Source organism: Trematomus bernacchii, unplaced genomic scaffold (assembly GCF_902827165.1).
Source record: "Trematomus bernacchii unplaced genomic scaffold, fTreBer1.1, whole genome shotgun sequence".
NCBI classification, from domain to species: Eukaryota; Metazoa; Chordata; class Actinopteri; order Perciformes; family Nototheniidae; genus Trematomus; species Trematomus bernacchii.
Genome location: NW_022987552.1, coordinates 464,508 through 477,977, shown reverse-complemented (window position 1 = coordinate 477,977; position 13,470 = coordinate 464,508). Strand labels below are relative to the sequence as shown.

At 37.0% G+C, this 13,470-nt stretch overlaps 1 protein-coding gene across 1 annotated transcript; it reads right to left on the bottom strand.

Annotated features, from left to right (window-relative positions):
- Nucleotides 1-2,229: 2,229 nt before the first annotated feature.
- On the bottom strand, nt 2,230-10,797 carry LOC117477156 (cytochrome c oxidase subunit 7A2, mitochondrial-like). The gene is made up of 4 exons (XM_034123783.1): nt 10,682-10,797; nt 9,739-9,825; nt 3,807-3,891; nt 2,230-2,486 (listed from the first exon to the last, which is right to left on the bottom strand). The coding sequence occupies exons 1-4, from the start codon at nt 10,697-10,699 to the stop codon at nt 2,431-2,433; spliced, it is 246 nt and encodes an 81-aa protein (XP_033979674.1). The 5' UTR covers nt 10,700-10,797; the 3' UTR covers nt 2,230-2,430.
- Nucleotides 10,798-13,470: the final 2,673 nt, after the last annotated feature.

Genomic DNA, 13,470 nt, shown 5'->3' with positions numbered 1-13,470 from the left:
TTCTGGACAAAATTAGAAAAGTGCCGGTCAAAGGTCTTCTTTTGAGCTTTAAAACAAATGAATAACGACTCTATATAATAAAACACGGAGGACGGAGATCTCTTTTTCTCCCCCTCTTGACTTGATCAGAGCACGTCTCCCCTCTCCTGCAGGGGGGCGTGGTCAGCAGAATCAGCCCCGTAGACAGCAAACAGCACATAGAGCAAAATGAGGCATGGCTAAAATGCATGATCTGTTTGGTATTTTGAAAACAGAAACGTATAAATATACCTTATATAGGTATGGCCCTACAATATATCATTTAAATATAGCATGATAGGTCCACTTTAAATCAGAATAAATGCTGAAAACTCATCGAAAAACAGACAAAACAGTGAGTTTTAACAATGCTTTACACATGGTGACTTTTGCCTTGTTCCAAGACACTCATCCGTATCTGGAAAACACCCCTGACATGAACCAAACTCTAAAATAGAGGCATTTATCATTAAATAAGGAGCTTTTAAGACAATTTAATCAACAGTTTTACGGCCCAATAGAGTGGACTTCAAGGGTCAATTTTAACTATTTAATTTCGGATGTTTGTCCGTCCCGCCGTGCGAGACCGAAGGGGAAATACTGTTAAATAAAGCTCATTAAGAGATTGGAAGGACGACTGAAAACTGAACCAAAAATTGTCAAAAGTGCATAAAAAACATCACATTTAGATTTTTCTCTAATACTGGAAAACAAATCATTGAATAAACCAAACTGCATTTAAAAAAGATGGTATTTTCAGTTTTTTTATCGTTTAAGTCCAATTCTACCAATTTAAACATCATTTGACCGAACATGAGTGGACTTAGAGGGCTACAATGAAAAGCCTTGTCCCAATGTGTGAGACAGAAGGGAAAACCCTCTTATAAAAGGTCATTTAAATTGGAAATAAGAATGAGAACTGAACCAGAAACTGTCAAAAAGTGATTTACATGTAACTCTTTGTTATCCTTTCTGGAAAATACAAATGTTTCTACAGGGAAAACCAAACCAGTTTTCTGACAGGGTTTAAAGTCCTTTTTTGTGCCTTTAAACATAATTTGATTTAAAATAACTTAAAGGCCGAACATGAGTGGACTTCATTGTCCATTAGATTTTTAGATTTTAGATGTTTTTCTGTGCTGAGAGCTAGAATTAAAAAACCCTTGTCCCAACCTGTGAGACAGAAAAAGGGGAATACTCTTAAATAAAGGTAATTTAAATGGGAAGGAAGACTGAAGACTAAACCAGTATTACATTTTGATTTCTGTCTTCCTTCCTGAAAGTACAGATTGTTCTATGTGGAAACAGAATACTCAAATGAACCAAACTCCATTCAAAAAATATGGAGTTCTCAGTTTTCTAACATTTAAGTCCTTTTTTGTTCCTTTAAACCCAATTTGAAAACTCATAAATAAGACCCAACATGAATTTTCTACCCTGCTCTTCCGAGTGTTTTTTGTAGGCATTGTGTCCCAGCAATGTGTTCACCAGCTCCAGTGGTACATGTGTGCGAGCTGCGTCACCCCGGGGTGCTCGGGGTCGGAAGGTGCACAGAGCAACACATTCTCACTCCCAACTCGTCAGATATTGACGATCGGTCAGGGCCCCTTCACGTCACCTCATTACGCACTGGGTACCCCTCGAGCGTCAGTTTTCAACGGGCACCACGTAATGCGGTGTTAAGGAGTCGTGTTCATTTCACGTATTTTGGTGAGACCAGGTTGCTATGGGACGCCAGGTTGCTATGGGACGCCATGTCACGTCTTGAGGGTTATTTGTGAATATACTACGTTTTGCCCTGTGGACCAATGTAGCTATTACACTTTTTTTGTGCGACTGGGCCAGTTGAATAAAATGCAGATAAAAATTCAAAAACCTTATACTTTAAGAAGCGACCACTGTACAGTATTACAGTCAGTGCCCTTCATATTTATATTTCTTTATTATTTTCTATATATGGTATAGAGACACCTTGCTCAGAAATGAAGTCTGGATTTCTGAGTGTAGCCAGGAAACTTATTTTTGTAAACCTACTGAAGTAGTCCAAGAACCTTGGCCCTCTGCAGTGAAACAGGGATTTTAGCCTCTGCAGACCATTTACATGCACTAAAACCTATATAACAGGAGAGGAAAACTCCCAAAAAGCATTACGAACTCTTTAAAATACAGTATTTGAACGAACAAAGCGATCGGGAAAGAAGAAGCGACATGTTTTGGTCATGAGAGGCGTTGTTTATTGATCCTCAGGACCTCAGAGAGAGAGTGCAAGAAATAAATATTGATCCCATGGACATGAAACACATTCTCCGTCATGACGGGACACACCGGAACATACAGATTTATTACACAATATAAAGCGGCCGGCGTATATATCTCTGTTTAAATTTGAAATGAGGTAAACATGGAGTGGAGTCAGGCTTTCTTCGGGCACCCCCACTTCACCAGCTCGTACACAACATAAGCACCTCCTGCAATAAAAAGGAGATTCAAGTTATATATTTGGCTTCCAGGTTAAACAGATGATGTTATAGAGAAACGGCACACACTCTGCAACTGAGAATATTATTATTTAATTAATATTGTTTTTTGAAAGAGGGATTGGTTGCTCCATTTTATAAATAGAAAATACAAAGATACATAAAAAAAAAATCTGCTATACAAATTAATAAAAAATGTACTTCTATAAACATAAGAATTAAAAAAAAAAAAAATAGAAAAATCCATAATTAAATGGTTAAAATACAAAAAAGCTTGGCAATAGGACGAAAAACAAACATTTTCACTAACTACGTCGATATTGTAGTGTTGTCCATTGATACTTTCACAAAATATAAAACGGTAATACCAGGGTTCATACACTTTTTCACCAATGATTTTCCATGACTTCTCCAGGACCTTTACTTAATTTTCCATGACCAAAAACATGACTCTTTCTCAGCGGTACCACTGAAAATGGTTTATTTGAACATGGAACAGGAAAATCAGGTCTGCATCTGAAACATGTCTAAAACAAATCAAATCGGCTTACTAGCTTCTACACGCTAAAGCAACTCAAATCTCTCACCAGCAAAACACCTCGTCAGTTAAATGCCATTTTAAGTTTCATTACTACACAATACAGTATTTATTATCATTATAGTATTACTATTTCGGCGATTAGATAAAATATAAATTATGTTTGATGCAACTTTAGTTACATTTCCAAAACTTTGGAAAAAATATTGTTTTCCATAACTTTTCCAGGGCCTGGAATTTGCATTTTAAATTTCCATGACTTTTCCAGGTTTTTAATGACCGTAAGAACCCTGTCATAAGTAAACATCAGTGGTGTGGAGTTGATGTCTAAGCAGGCAAAGTTAGAGCTCTGCACAGTTCAGTGAAATGTTATTTAAATGGCTAAATGGAGTAGAAACACACGGCCGTAAAACATCACCTGCATAATTATACACACCTTCTCTGCAGTGCATATCTAACACACAACGTGCACTTTTAATGCACTGTTTTCTTACGCAATACAACAGCTTTGTTTTCAATTTGGTGCTAAATACAAAATATAGAAGTGTGCATGTTGTTTATTTGTTATTCTCCGAGCAGTGCAAGAATTAAGGTCTAGAAAAAGCTACAAATATGGGTATAAACTACATTTTGGGTCATTAGTCTGCCTTAATATCTCCAGTTTTGAGAGTTGTCTACGTCACGAGCTCAGCCTCTAGATAAATAATGAGTGTCTGATTCTGCAGGATCAGAATGTGGGGAACTTTTTAAAGTAGAAGGAGATGTTTCCTCACCCAGGACGGTGATGCCCATGGTGGCTCTGTAGAGCAGAGTGTCGCTGACGCCGCCTTTTAAATGAATCGGCATCCCGTCGTTCTCCTGGAGAGACAAACATCAAATACACACGGTTAGATCTGCCAAAACACTGAGTGAAATACTTCAAATACACGCTGTTAGATCTGCCAAAACACTGAGTGAAATACTTAAAATACACGCTGTTAGATCAGCTAAAACACTGAGTGAAATACTTCAAATACACACGGTTAGATCTGCTAAAACACTGAGTGAAATACTTCAAATACACACTGTTAGATCAGCTAAAACACAGAGTGAAATACTTCAAATACACACGGTTAGATCTGCCAAAACACAGAGTGAAATACTTCAAATACACGCCGTTAGATCAGCCAAAACACAGAGTGAAATACTTCAAATACACGCTGTTAGATCTGCCAAAACACTGAGTGAAATACTTAAAATACACGCTGTTAGATCAGCTAAAACACTGAGTGAAATACTTCAAATACACACGGTTAGATCTGCCAAAACACTGAGTGAAATACTTCAAATACACGCCGTTAGATCAGCCAAAACACTGAGTGAAATACTTAAAATACACGCTGTTAGATCTGCCAAAACACTGAGTGAAATACTTAAAATACACGCTGTTAGATCTGCCAAAACACAGAGTGAAATACTTCAAATACACACGGTTAGATCTGCTAAAACACTGAGTGAAATACTTCAAATACACACTGTTAGATCTGCCAAAACACAGAGTGAAATACTTCAAATACACACGGTTAGATCTGCTAAAACACAGAGTGAAATACTTCAAATACACGCTGTTAGATCAGCCAAAACACTGAGTGAAATACTTCAAATACACACTGTAAGATCTGCTAAAACACAGAGTGAAATACTTCAAATACACGCTGTTAGATCAGCCAAAACACTGAGTGAAATACTTCAAATACACACTGTTAGATCTGCTAAAACACAGAGTGAAATACTTCAAATACACGCTGTTAGATCTGCCAAAACACTGAGTGAAATACTTCAAATACACGCCGTTAGATCTGCTAAAACACTGAGTGAAATACTTCAAATACACACTGTTAGATCTGCTAAAACACTGAGTGGAATACTTCAAATACACGCCGTTAGATCTGCTAAAACACTGAGTGAAATACTTCAAATACACGCTGTTAGATCTGCCAAAACACAGAGTGAAATACTTCAAATACACGCTGTTAGATCTGCCAAAACACTGAGTGAAATACTTCAAATACACACTGTTAGATCTGCTAAAACACAGAGTGAAATACTTCAAATACACGCCGTTAGATCTGCTAAAACACTGAGTGGAATACTTCAAATACACACTGTTAGATCTGCCAAAACACAGAGTGAAATACTTCAAATACACACGGTTAGATCTGCTAAAACACTGAGTGAAATACTTCAAATTCACCCCAAAAATTAAACATAAATAAAGAACGTGTTCACTCATTGTTCCCTTTACAGTAAAGTCTGTTTGAGCCACGCTTCTCTTATTTCAGATGCTTTGAAAATCAGTTTCATGGAGAAAGTGAGCATTTAGTAATAGTACATCAGACACCGAATTGACGGGAACATCCAAAAAAGATTCACTTTGAGTCAGATTCATGTTTTTCTTCAAGATTAAATATCACAGAAATTATCATTATTTTTTTGTAAATATGTAGAACTATGGAGCAAATGGGTAAATGTTGTGCTTACACATGTACATGGCTTTTAAATAAAGGCTCTGCGTTGTCACTCTACTAATACTCAATGACACAGCATTAGACACCAAAAACATCACAATTATGTTTGTCTCTACTTTAAAGAGTCCTCTCCTGCTGATGTTCAGGTGTATATCAGTATGTAGTGTCTCTACTTTAAAGAGTCCTCTACTGCTGATGTTCAGGTGTATATCAGTATGTAGTGTCTCTACTTTAAAGAGTCCTCTCCAGCTGATGTTCAGGTGTATATCAGTATGTAGTGTCTCTACTTTAAAGAGTCCTCTCCTGCTGATGTTCAGGTGTATATCAGTATGTAGTGTCTCTACTTTAAAGAGTCCTCTACTGCTGATGTTCAGGTGTATATCAGTATGTAGTGTCTCTACTTTAAAGAGTCCTCTCCTGCTGATGTTCAGGTGTATATCAGTATGTAGTGTCTCTACTTTAAAGAGTCCTCTCCAGCTGATGTTCAGGTGTATATCAGTATGTAGTGTCTCTACTTTAAAGAGTCCTCTCCTGCTGATGTTCAGATGTATATCAGTATGTAGTGTCTCTACTTTAAAGAGTCCTCTACTGCTGATGTTCAGGTGTATATCAGTATGTAGTGTCTCTACTTTAAAGAGTCCTCTCCAGCTGATGTTCAGGTGTATATCAGTATGTAGTGTCTCTACTTTAAAGAGTCCTCTCCTGCTGATGTTCAGGTGTATATCAGTATGCAGTGTCTCTACTTTAAAGAGTCCTCACCTGCTGATGTTCAGGTGTATATCAGTATGTAGTGTCTGTACTTTAAAGAGTCCTCTCCTGCTGATGTTCAGGTGTATATCAGTATGTAGTGTCTCTACTTTAAAGAGTCCTCTCATGCTGATGTTCAGGTGTATATCAGTATGTAGTGTCTCTACTTTAAAGAGTCCTCTCCTGCTGATGTTCAGGTGTATATCAGTATGTAGTGTCTCTACTTTAAAGAGTCCTCTCATGCTGATGTTCAGGTGTATATCAGTATGTAGTGTCTCTACTTTAAAGAGTCCTCTACTGCTGATGTTCAGGTGTATATCAGTATGTAGTGTCTCTACTTTAAAGAGTCCTCTCCTGCTGATGTTCAGGTGTATATCAGTATGTAGTGTCTCTACTTTAAAGAGTCCTCTACTGCTGATGTTCAGGTGTATATCAGTATGTAGTGTCTCTACTTTAAAGAGTCCTCTCCTGCTGATGTTCAGGTGTATATCAGTATGTAGTGCAGGGCTATTCAATTAGTTTGGAATGGGGCCGGTTGATGAAAATGATCCAAAGCAAGGGGCCGGGGAAAAGATGGCTTGAAATATGAGCAATCATATTTAAGAGCTTCAGATACAGTAAATACTACAACAGCATAGTGGAGTGCATATATTGTGTTTAATTCAATCAAACAACATAGCCCCAAGGCCTTTATAGATCTAAATGGCAAGTTCAGAACTCAGTAGGCCTACATGTTTCATTTGATTTCATTTAGGTGAAATGATCTAATCATTCACGCAGAGATGCAATCAATGACAGGAGTTGTCACTACAGTATAGTAGGTGGGTTCGAAACCCGAGCCCGTCGAAGTTTTCAGGCATTGTCTACCCCTCTATCTCTCAATGTAACCCCCTCTATGGAATAAAGGCACTATGGCACAAAAAAAAAAAAAAAAAAAAATCTTAAAAAAAAAAATTGATTACTTTTTAACATTATACTCAAAGGGCCAGTAAATATCACCCCGGGGCCGGATTTGGCCCGCGGGCCGCCAATTGAATAGCCCTGATGTAGTGTCTCTACTTTAAAGAGTCCTCTCCTGCTGATGTTCAGGTGTATATCAGTATGTAGTGTCTCTGCACAGCCCCACCTAGTGTCAGCAGAAAGTATTACAAAAATGCAAAAAAAAAAATAAAAAAATATATAAAATATATTTTAAGATCATGTTTAATCATCTGATTCGTCTGTACATTGCTGTTTTAGTCTGTGTTCTTCTAATTAGTGTCTACAGTGTGTGCCTATTGAGCTGTTTAGAGCCATGTGGGACCTGATCATGCCCCTCCCTCTCACTGTCTAAGTGAACGGTGACTGTAAAAACTACACTGCGCATGCTCAGAGTATTTTCCTATTTAATGTGTGTGGCAAAAAAATAATGACCATGGGGCACTGAGCTGCCATCCCCACCATACGTCATCTCACATAATTCAGAGCTGATTGGCTGTAAGTACGTGTGCCGCGAAAAGTGTGGTGTGTGAAGAGGAGACGAGAGAGCTGCAGTGACGCGTCCTAAAACCAGGAAGTAAGCTGCGCATGGCTTCCCTCGACAAAAAAGCAATGAGATTTCTCCATAGGATTTTAGAAAATAGCTGGAAATAAGATCTGTGGGAAACGTACCTGTTAGATAAATGCACGTTTTGTTCAGCCGGATAACATCCACATGTCTACCCTACTTTTATAATTTTTGAATCATAAATCTATCGATTAGATTTATGATAGACTTTTGAAACTACAAGAAGATAAGGAGGACTTTTACAAAAAAGTTATAGACATTTTTGTCCAGAAGGATAGGCAAATGGACTTCATCTTCAAGTCAAGGTAAGACCGCCATTTTATTGAAAATGGGATCTTACTAAGAGAGAACAATTCAATATTTAAATGATCAAATTACATTTTTTGGGTATCCTTTTGTTGAACTGTCTGTTTAATATTAATCGAAGCATCAGACAAAAAAAGCTTTTGAAAATAATATTATATTTTGGTTTAGGTCAAAATATAATATTTGTAAACCTGAAGAGTCAGTGCCAGTGCCTCAGCAGCCATGAACCTCACTGCACGTCACTGCAGAAGCTTATATATAGACATCTACGTTTTTTGTGCCCCACCACTTTTGTACATATAAAAACGCCACTGAGTGTCTCTACTTTAAACCTGCAACACAGAATTAGAAAAACACCAAAACATCCAAATTATGTTTCGATCATTCCTAGAAATATGTTTTTGCACTTGTGTGTGGCGTATGTAATTTATTATAGAGGCTACAGCACTCCAAAACACAGACTGACCTTTTAAAAGATGTGAAATTTAATAAAAAAGCTGTTCGTGCAGGCCGGATTCAATCTTTGCAGGTTTAATAACAATATTGAAGCATTAGAGAATAAAAAACAGCCATGAAACTAATTTGTTTAAAGTACAAGACACTTTGAAAGCTGCTTAAAATCATCAATATAATATTCTTTATCACACAATACTGAAGTGAAAATGATTACTAATAATCCTAATATTAGGCACTGCCACACATGCAGATTTAGTGAAACACTCCGTTAGATTTGAAGTCACGCACTGGCAACTTATCTTTGGAGCTAAAATGATTTCAGGGCTTCAGGAGAAGAACCACTGCTAAAGAGATGAAAAGAATACTCTAATTTCTCATTCAGGGGAGAGAACAAGAAGCGTTAAAACCACTTCCTGTCTAGAAAACCACATGAACACACAACAAGGCTATGTAATGGTCCAATACATTGATGTAGGGTTGTTTCTATTTCCTAGGTTTGATACAGGCTACATGCAAAAGAACAATAATGCTAATTGAACTGAAACAAAACACTTCGATGGTCACAAAATGTGGTTCTTCATATCAGAAAACAACTGTTAATGTCACAAATGGCTTACTAGTTTTGACAGCAAGAACTATAATTACTAAACTAAATGAAATGTATTACAGTTAACCTCACACAGCTCATCACATCTGAACAAAACTATAAAACCAGTGAGTCTCCACTTCCATGAGGGGACAGAGGAAGTAAAAATACCACATTGAAACGGTTACAGTAGAAACAGGAAGAACTTTACACATACCAACACAGTAAAACATGGTCTTATGAAGTGGTTAAATGTGTATGGGAGAGGAGTAGGGCCACATGTGAAAAAACATTTGACATCTGAGCAAAGGTGGTTTGAGATGTGAGAAAAAAAAGTCTGAATTCTGCATTAAAGAAGTCTGAATTAAATAAGTCAGAATTCTGCATTAAAAAAGTCAGAATTCTGCATTAAAAAAAGGCTGAATTCTGACTTTAATCTCAGAGATTTTCCGAAGAGAAACTCCATTTATTTGTACTTTTGGTGTTATGCCAACAGATGTTTCTCATGTGGCCCTAACCCTCCTCCCTGGATGTGCCTCGATGCAGGGTCTGTGTACCTGGAACCTCTTCTGTTTCTGGGGGACCTGGTTCTCCAGCCGGCGCCCGGAGCTGCTGAAGGTCCTCCGAGCAATGCGCTGCAGCGCCTGGAAACACCAGGTACAGAAAGAGGCGTTACAAACAGAAAGAGGCGTTACAAACAGGAAGAGGGGTTACAAACAGGAAGAGGGGTTACAAACAGGAAGAGGGGTTACAAACAGGAAGAGGGGTTACAAACAGGAAGAGGGGTTACAAACAGGAAGAGGGGTTACAAACAGGAAGAGGGGTTACAAACAGGAAGAGGGGTTACAAACAGTAAGAGTAGATACAAACAGCAGGACACAGACTAACACACTGAATAGGCTTTATTAAATGTTAAATCACATTCAATCAAATCTCATTCATTCCTGTGAGCATGGTCAAATGGAGACCACAGCCACAACACAAGATGACCCTAACCCTACCCCTGCAGACTGGATGACCCTACCCCTACAGACTGGATGACCCTAACCCTACCCCCTGCAGACTAGAGTCCAATCCAGCACATTGACTACAAGGTCTTTGGTGTTTAGTGAATGCTGCCAAATCATCAAACTAGTTGTTTTAGTGGCCAAATATACAGCAATGTTCAGATCAATTATTTTAAATAAAAGCTGATTGGGTTCTTGTATTAATATCCTTCTTTAAGCATCTGTTACATAGTTTGTTTTAAGATGTCTTTTCACACTAACATGGTCTCATCATCGATAATAATGGGTATAATATATATATTATGTAAAGCTCGTAAAGCTACAGCGGAAGCTAAGCTAATGCTAGCTCTTCTTCCGAACGTTTCTTTGACCCCTAGATTAGTTGTAGTCTTCATTTAGCCGCGTCACTAACTCTCACATTGGATGTCTGCCTTATAAGTTTATATATAATCCCACAAAGCAAACAAAGACTTTAAATAGAGAATAAACTTACAAATATGTTTCTGTTCATCTTTAGTTCCGTCTGCAGTTGCCTCTCTTTCTATCAAGGACACGAGCAAATTACTTCCGCTTTTAGATCCGTGTTCTTCTTCTACGTGGAAATTAACGGCAGGCTTTATATATGCTGCGCGCTCTGCTGCCCCCCTCAGTCTTTAAGTGGAACTACACCCTCTAAATACAGTAGATACAGTGGATGGGTAGACAGTTAGATGCCTGCTTATATTGTGTTTTCCTGCTCATATTGTGTATATGGTGTTAAATCCTGCTCATATTGTGTCAACAGAAAATTGGCCCATCAATAGTGTTTGTTTATTTGTCAGTGACAGTTTATAGATTTGTATCTTCACGGTCATCTTTATATTTGTCTTACTCTCTAATGCTGCTTTTATTTCTATTTTGAGATGTTTCTATTTTAGAATGGTTTATTTCTGCTCTTTTAATTTGTTATTATGTGCAATGCCTTGTTTTGTTTTATGCTGCTGCAACAAAAACATTTCCAAAATTGGGATTAATAAGGTTAATCTTATTGTAGCTTCGATAGACAGACAGACAAACAGACAGACAGACAGACAGACAGTATACACATAATAAAATAAAAAATAAACGGCAAATAAAAACATATCAAATAATACACAATATAAAATATTTTGGATACATTTGGATGTTTTATGAAGAGCAAAATAGCAAAATAGTTATCACTACATGAACAGTATTTAATTTTACATTCTGTTCTTGTATATCTTATTCTATTTACATTTAGACTCCTGCATTTACTTGGTCACTTACAACATCCCCTGCATTATTTAGCTTATTTTATTTATTTATTTTCTGACATGTATATAGTTTACTTATGCATTACTTGCACATTGGTCTGCAACATAATATGCACTATTTTCATTGCCATTTATTCACTGTAGCTACTGTTCTTATGACAATAATGCCTTTGAATCCAGAAATACTGCAGCTACAGAAACATAGATGTATGCTACAGGAGAAGAAACATGTATGCATATGATAGTATTTAAATTACAGATGTAAAAACATATATAAATAGGATGGTATTTACATTTCTGATACTGATCTCCCACCTATTGTACATTATAACCATATGTAAAACTGAGCAGCCCGTGAGAAGCGGCCCAGGAAACCCCGTACGTACAGTGGAACAGCAGAGATCGCGTCGTTACGTCTTCGCCATTTTCTTTCACCGGGAGTAAAGAACCTGAAAAAGCACCGGGGATTTTATTTACCTTTTATTACCTGGAGCTCCTTCATCACGGCGGATCCGCATCGTGCAGGTTAGATCAGCGTGGTGAGTACAACCCGCAGAGGAACTATTTACCTGTGAAACATGCTGTGTTTTGTTGCTAAGTTACCTGCTAGAAAACATGGCAGTTAGCTTAGCATGGCTAGCCGGCATTTTGAAAACCAACGGGCCTGTTTTGACCAACGGTTAAATATGTGTGTGTGAAAATAGGGGTCAACAAATAACAAATGCATTGAATAATGAAGGTTTCAGATGCTTTTTTATCACCCTGATTCTGGTCCTGTAAGCCTGAGGCCTGCTGGTAACTAAGAGGCGTGCTGGATGTAATTCAGTGTAACGTAAAATGATAATTAGTGGATTATTATTATACTATTAGTGGGAAGCTAGGGTTAAATATGGAAGCCCATTTCCGCCATTGTGCAAAACACGGTATCATGTGAGTTGTTATTATGACTTTCTACCTCATTAATTCGACATACAGTGAGTCATTATTACAGTAAGTCAAAATAATGAGATAAATAAGTCCTAATATGAGATTGTATGTCGAAAAAAATGTCTTACTGGGTATCTTTTTTTCTTATTTCAATTTTTATCAATGGCGAAAAAAGGGGTTGAACAAATAATCAGAATCTGTTGTATCACCAACTAGGTTTACAAATACAAGGGATTGCTTTGGTGTAAGTGGTGCATACAAAGACACAGACATGTAGTAAAACATTGTATGTATAAAAGCTATTTTAAGACAATATTTACACAAAATATAATTATGTGAGAAACTGGGTACAATCAAATATGACAAATACTGTATTCTAAGTGGAGGGCTGTGCTGATTTAAACAGGGGTAGTGTGGAGCAGAAATGTGCACAATGTGTCTTTATAAATGGGGGGAAAGGGTTCAAAGAACAACCAATGCATTAAATAATTCAGTCAGACAGAAGTACTCAGATCTCGTACTTTATTGTTATTATTTTGTTTATCTTTCACGATCAACATTTATTTAACTTTTAAGTTCTGTTTTATTTTTGTTTATTTTTCACTCTTTATTTTCACATTATGTGGGCTTACATGCTGCTGTGATTAAAAAACATTCCCAATTTGGGATCAATAAAGTATATCTTATCAATTGGTATAAATATGATATAAATAAATGTGTTTATAAAACGAAAAATAGGGGTTAATTAAACAACAAATGCATGTTTGTGACATGCAATGTAGAATTTATATATATATATATATATATATCTTTTTTATATCTGTTATGGAAGTTGAGCAAACAAGATTTGGGACACGCCAGTTTGGCCTACTTGTGCTCAAATCAGAGTAATTATTTAGTATTACTGGGTATATAACATTTTTTAATGGTAGAGGGGGATTAAACATGTCAACCCAAGCTTTACTAATTACCATTAGCCCTTTTAAAATAACAAATATATGATATAATGTCTTTGAGACCTAATTGGCACCGAATGCTAGGAATATGACCCCTACTATTTTACATAAAAAATTCCACTTAT

Bases quoted from the DNA above. Each gene is read 5' to 3' on its own strand.
- LOC117477156 (XM_034123783.1), bottom strand. The intron at 3,892-9,738 runs GTACACAGACCC...TTGTCTCTCCAG, and splicing joins AGAAACAGAAGAGGTTCCAG to GAGAACGACGGGATGCCGAT. The intron at 2,487-3,806 runs GTGAGGAAACAT...TTTTTATTGCAG, and splicing joins CATGGGCATCACCGTCCTGG to GAGGTGCTTATGTTGTGTAC.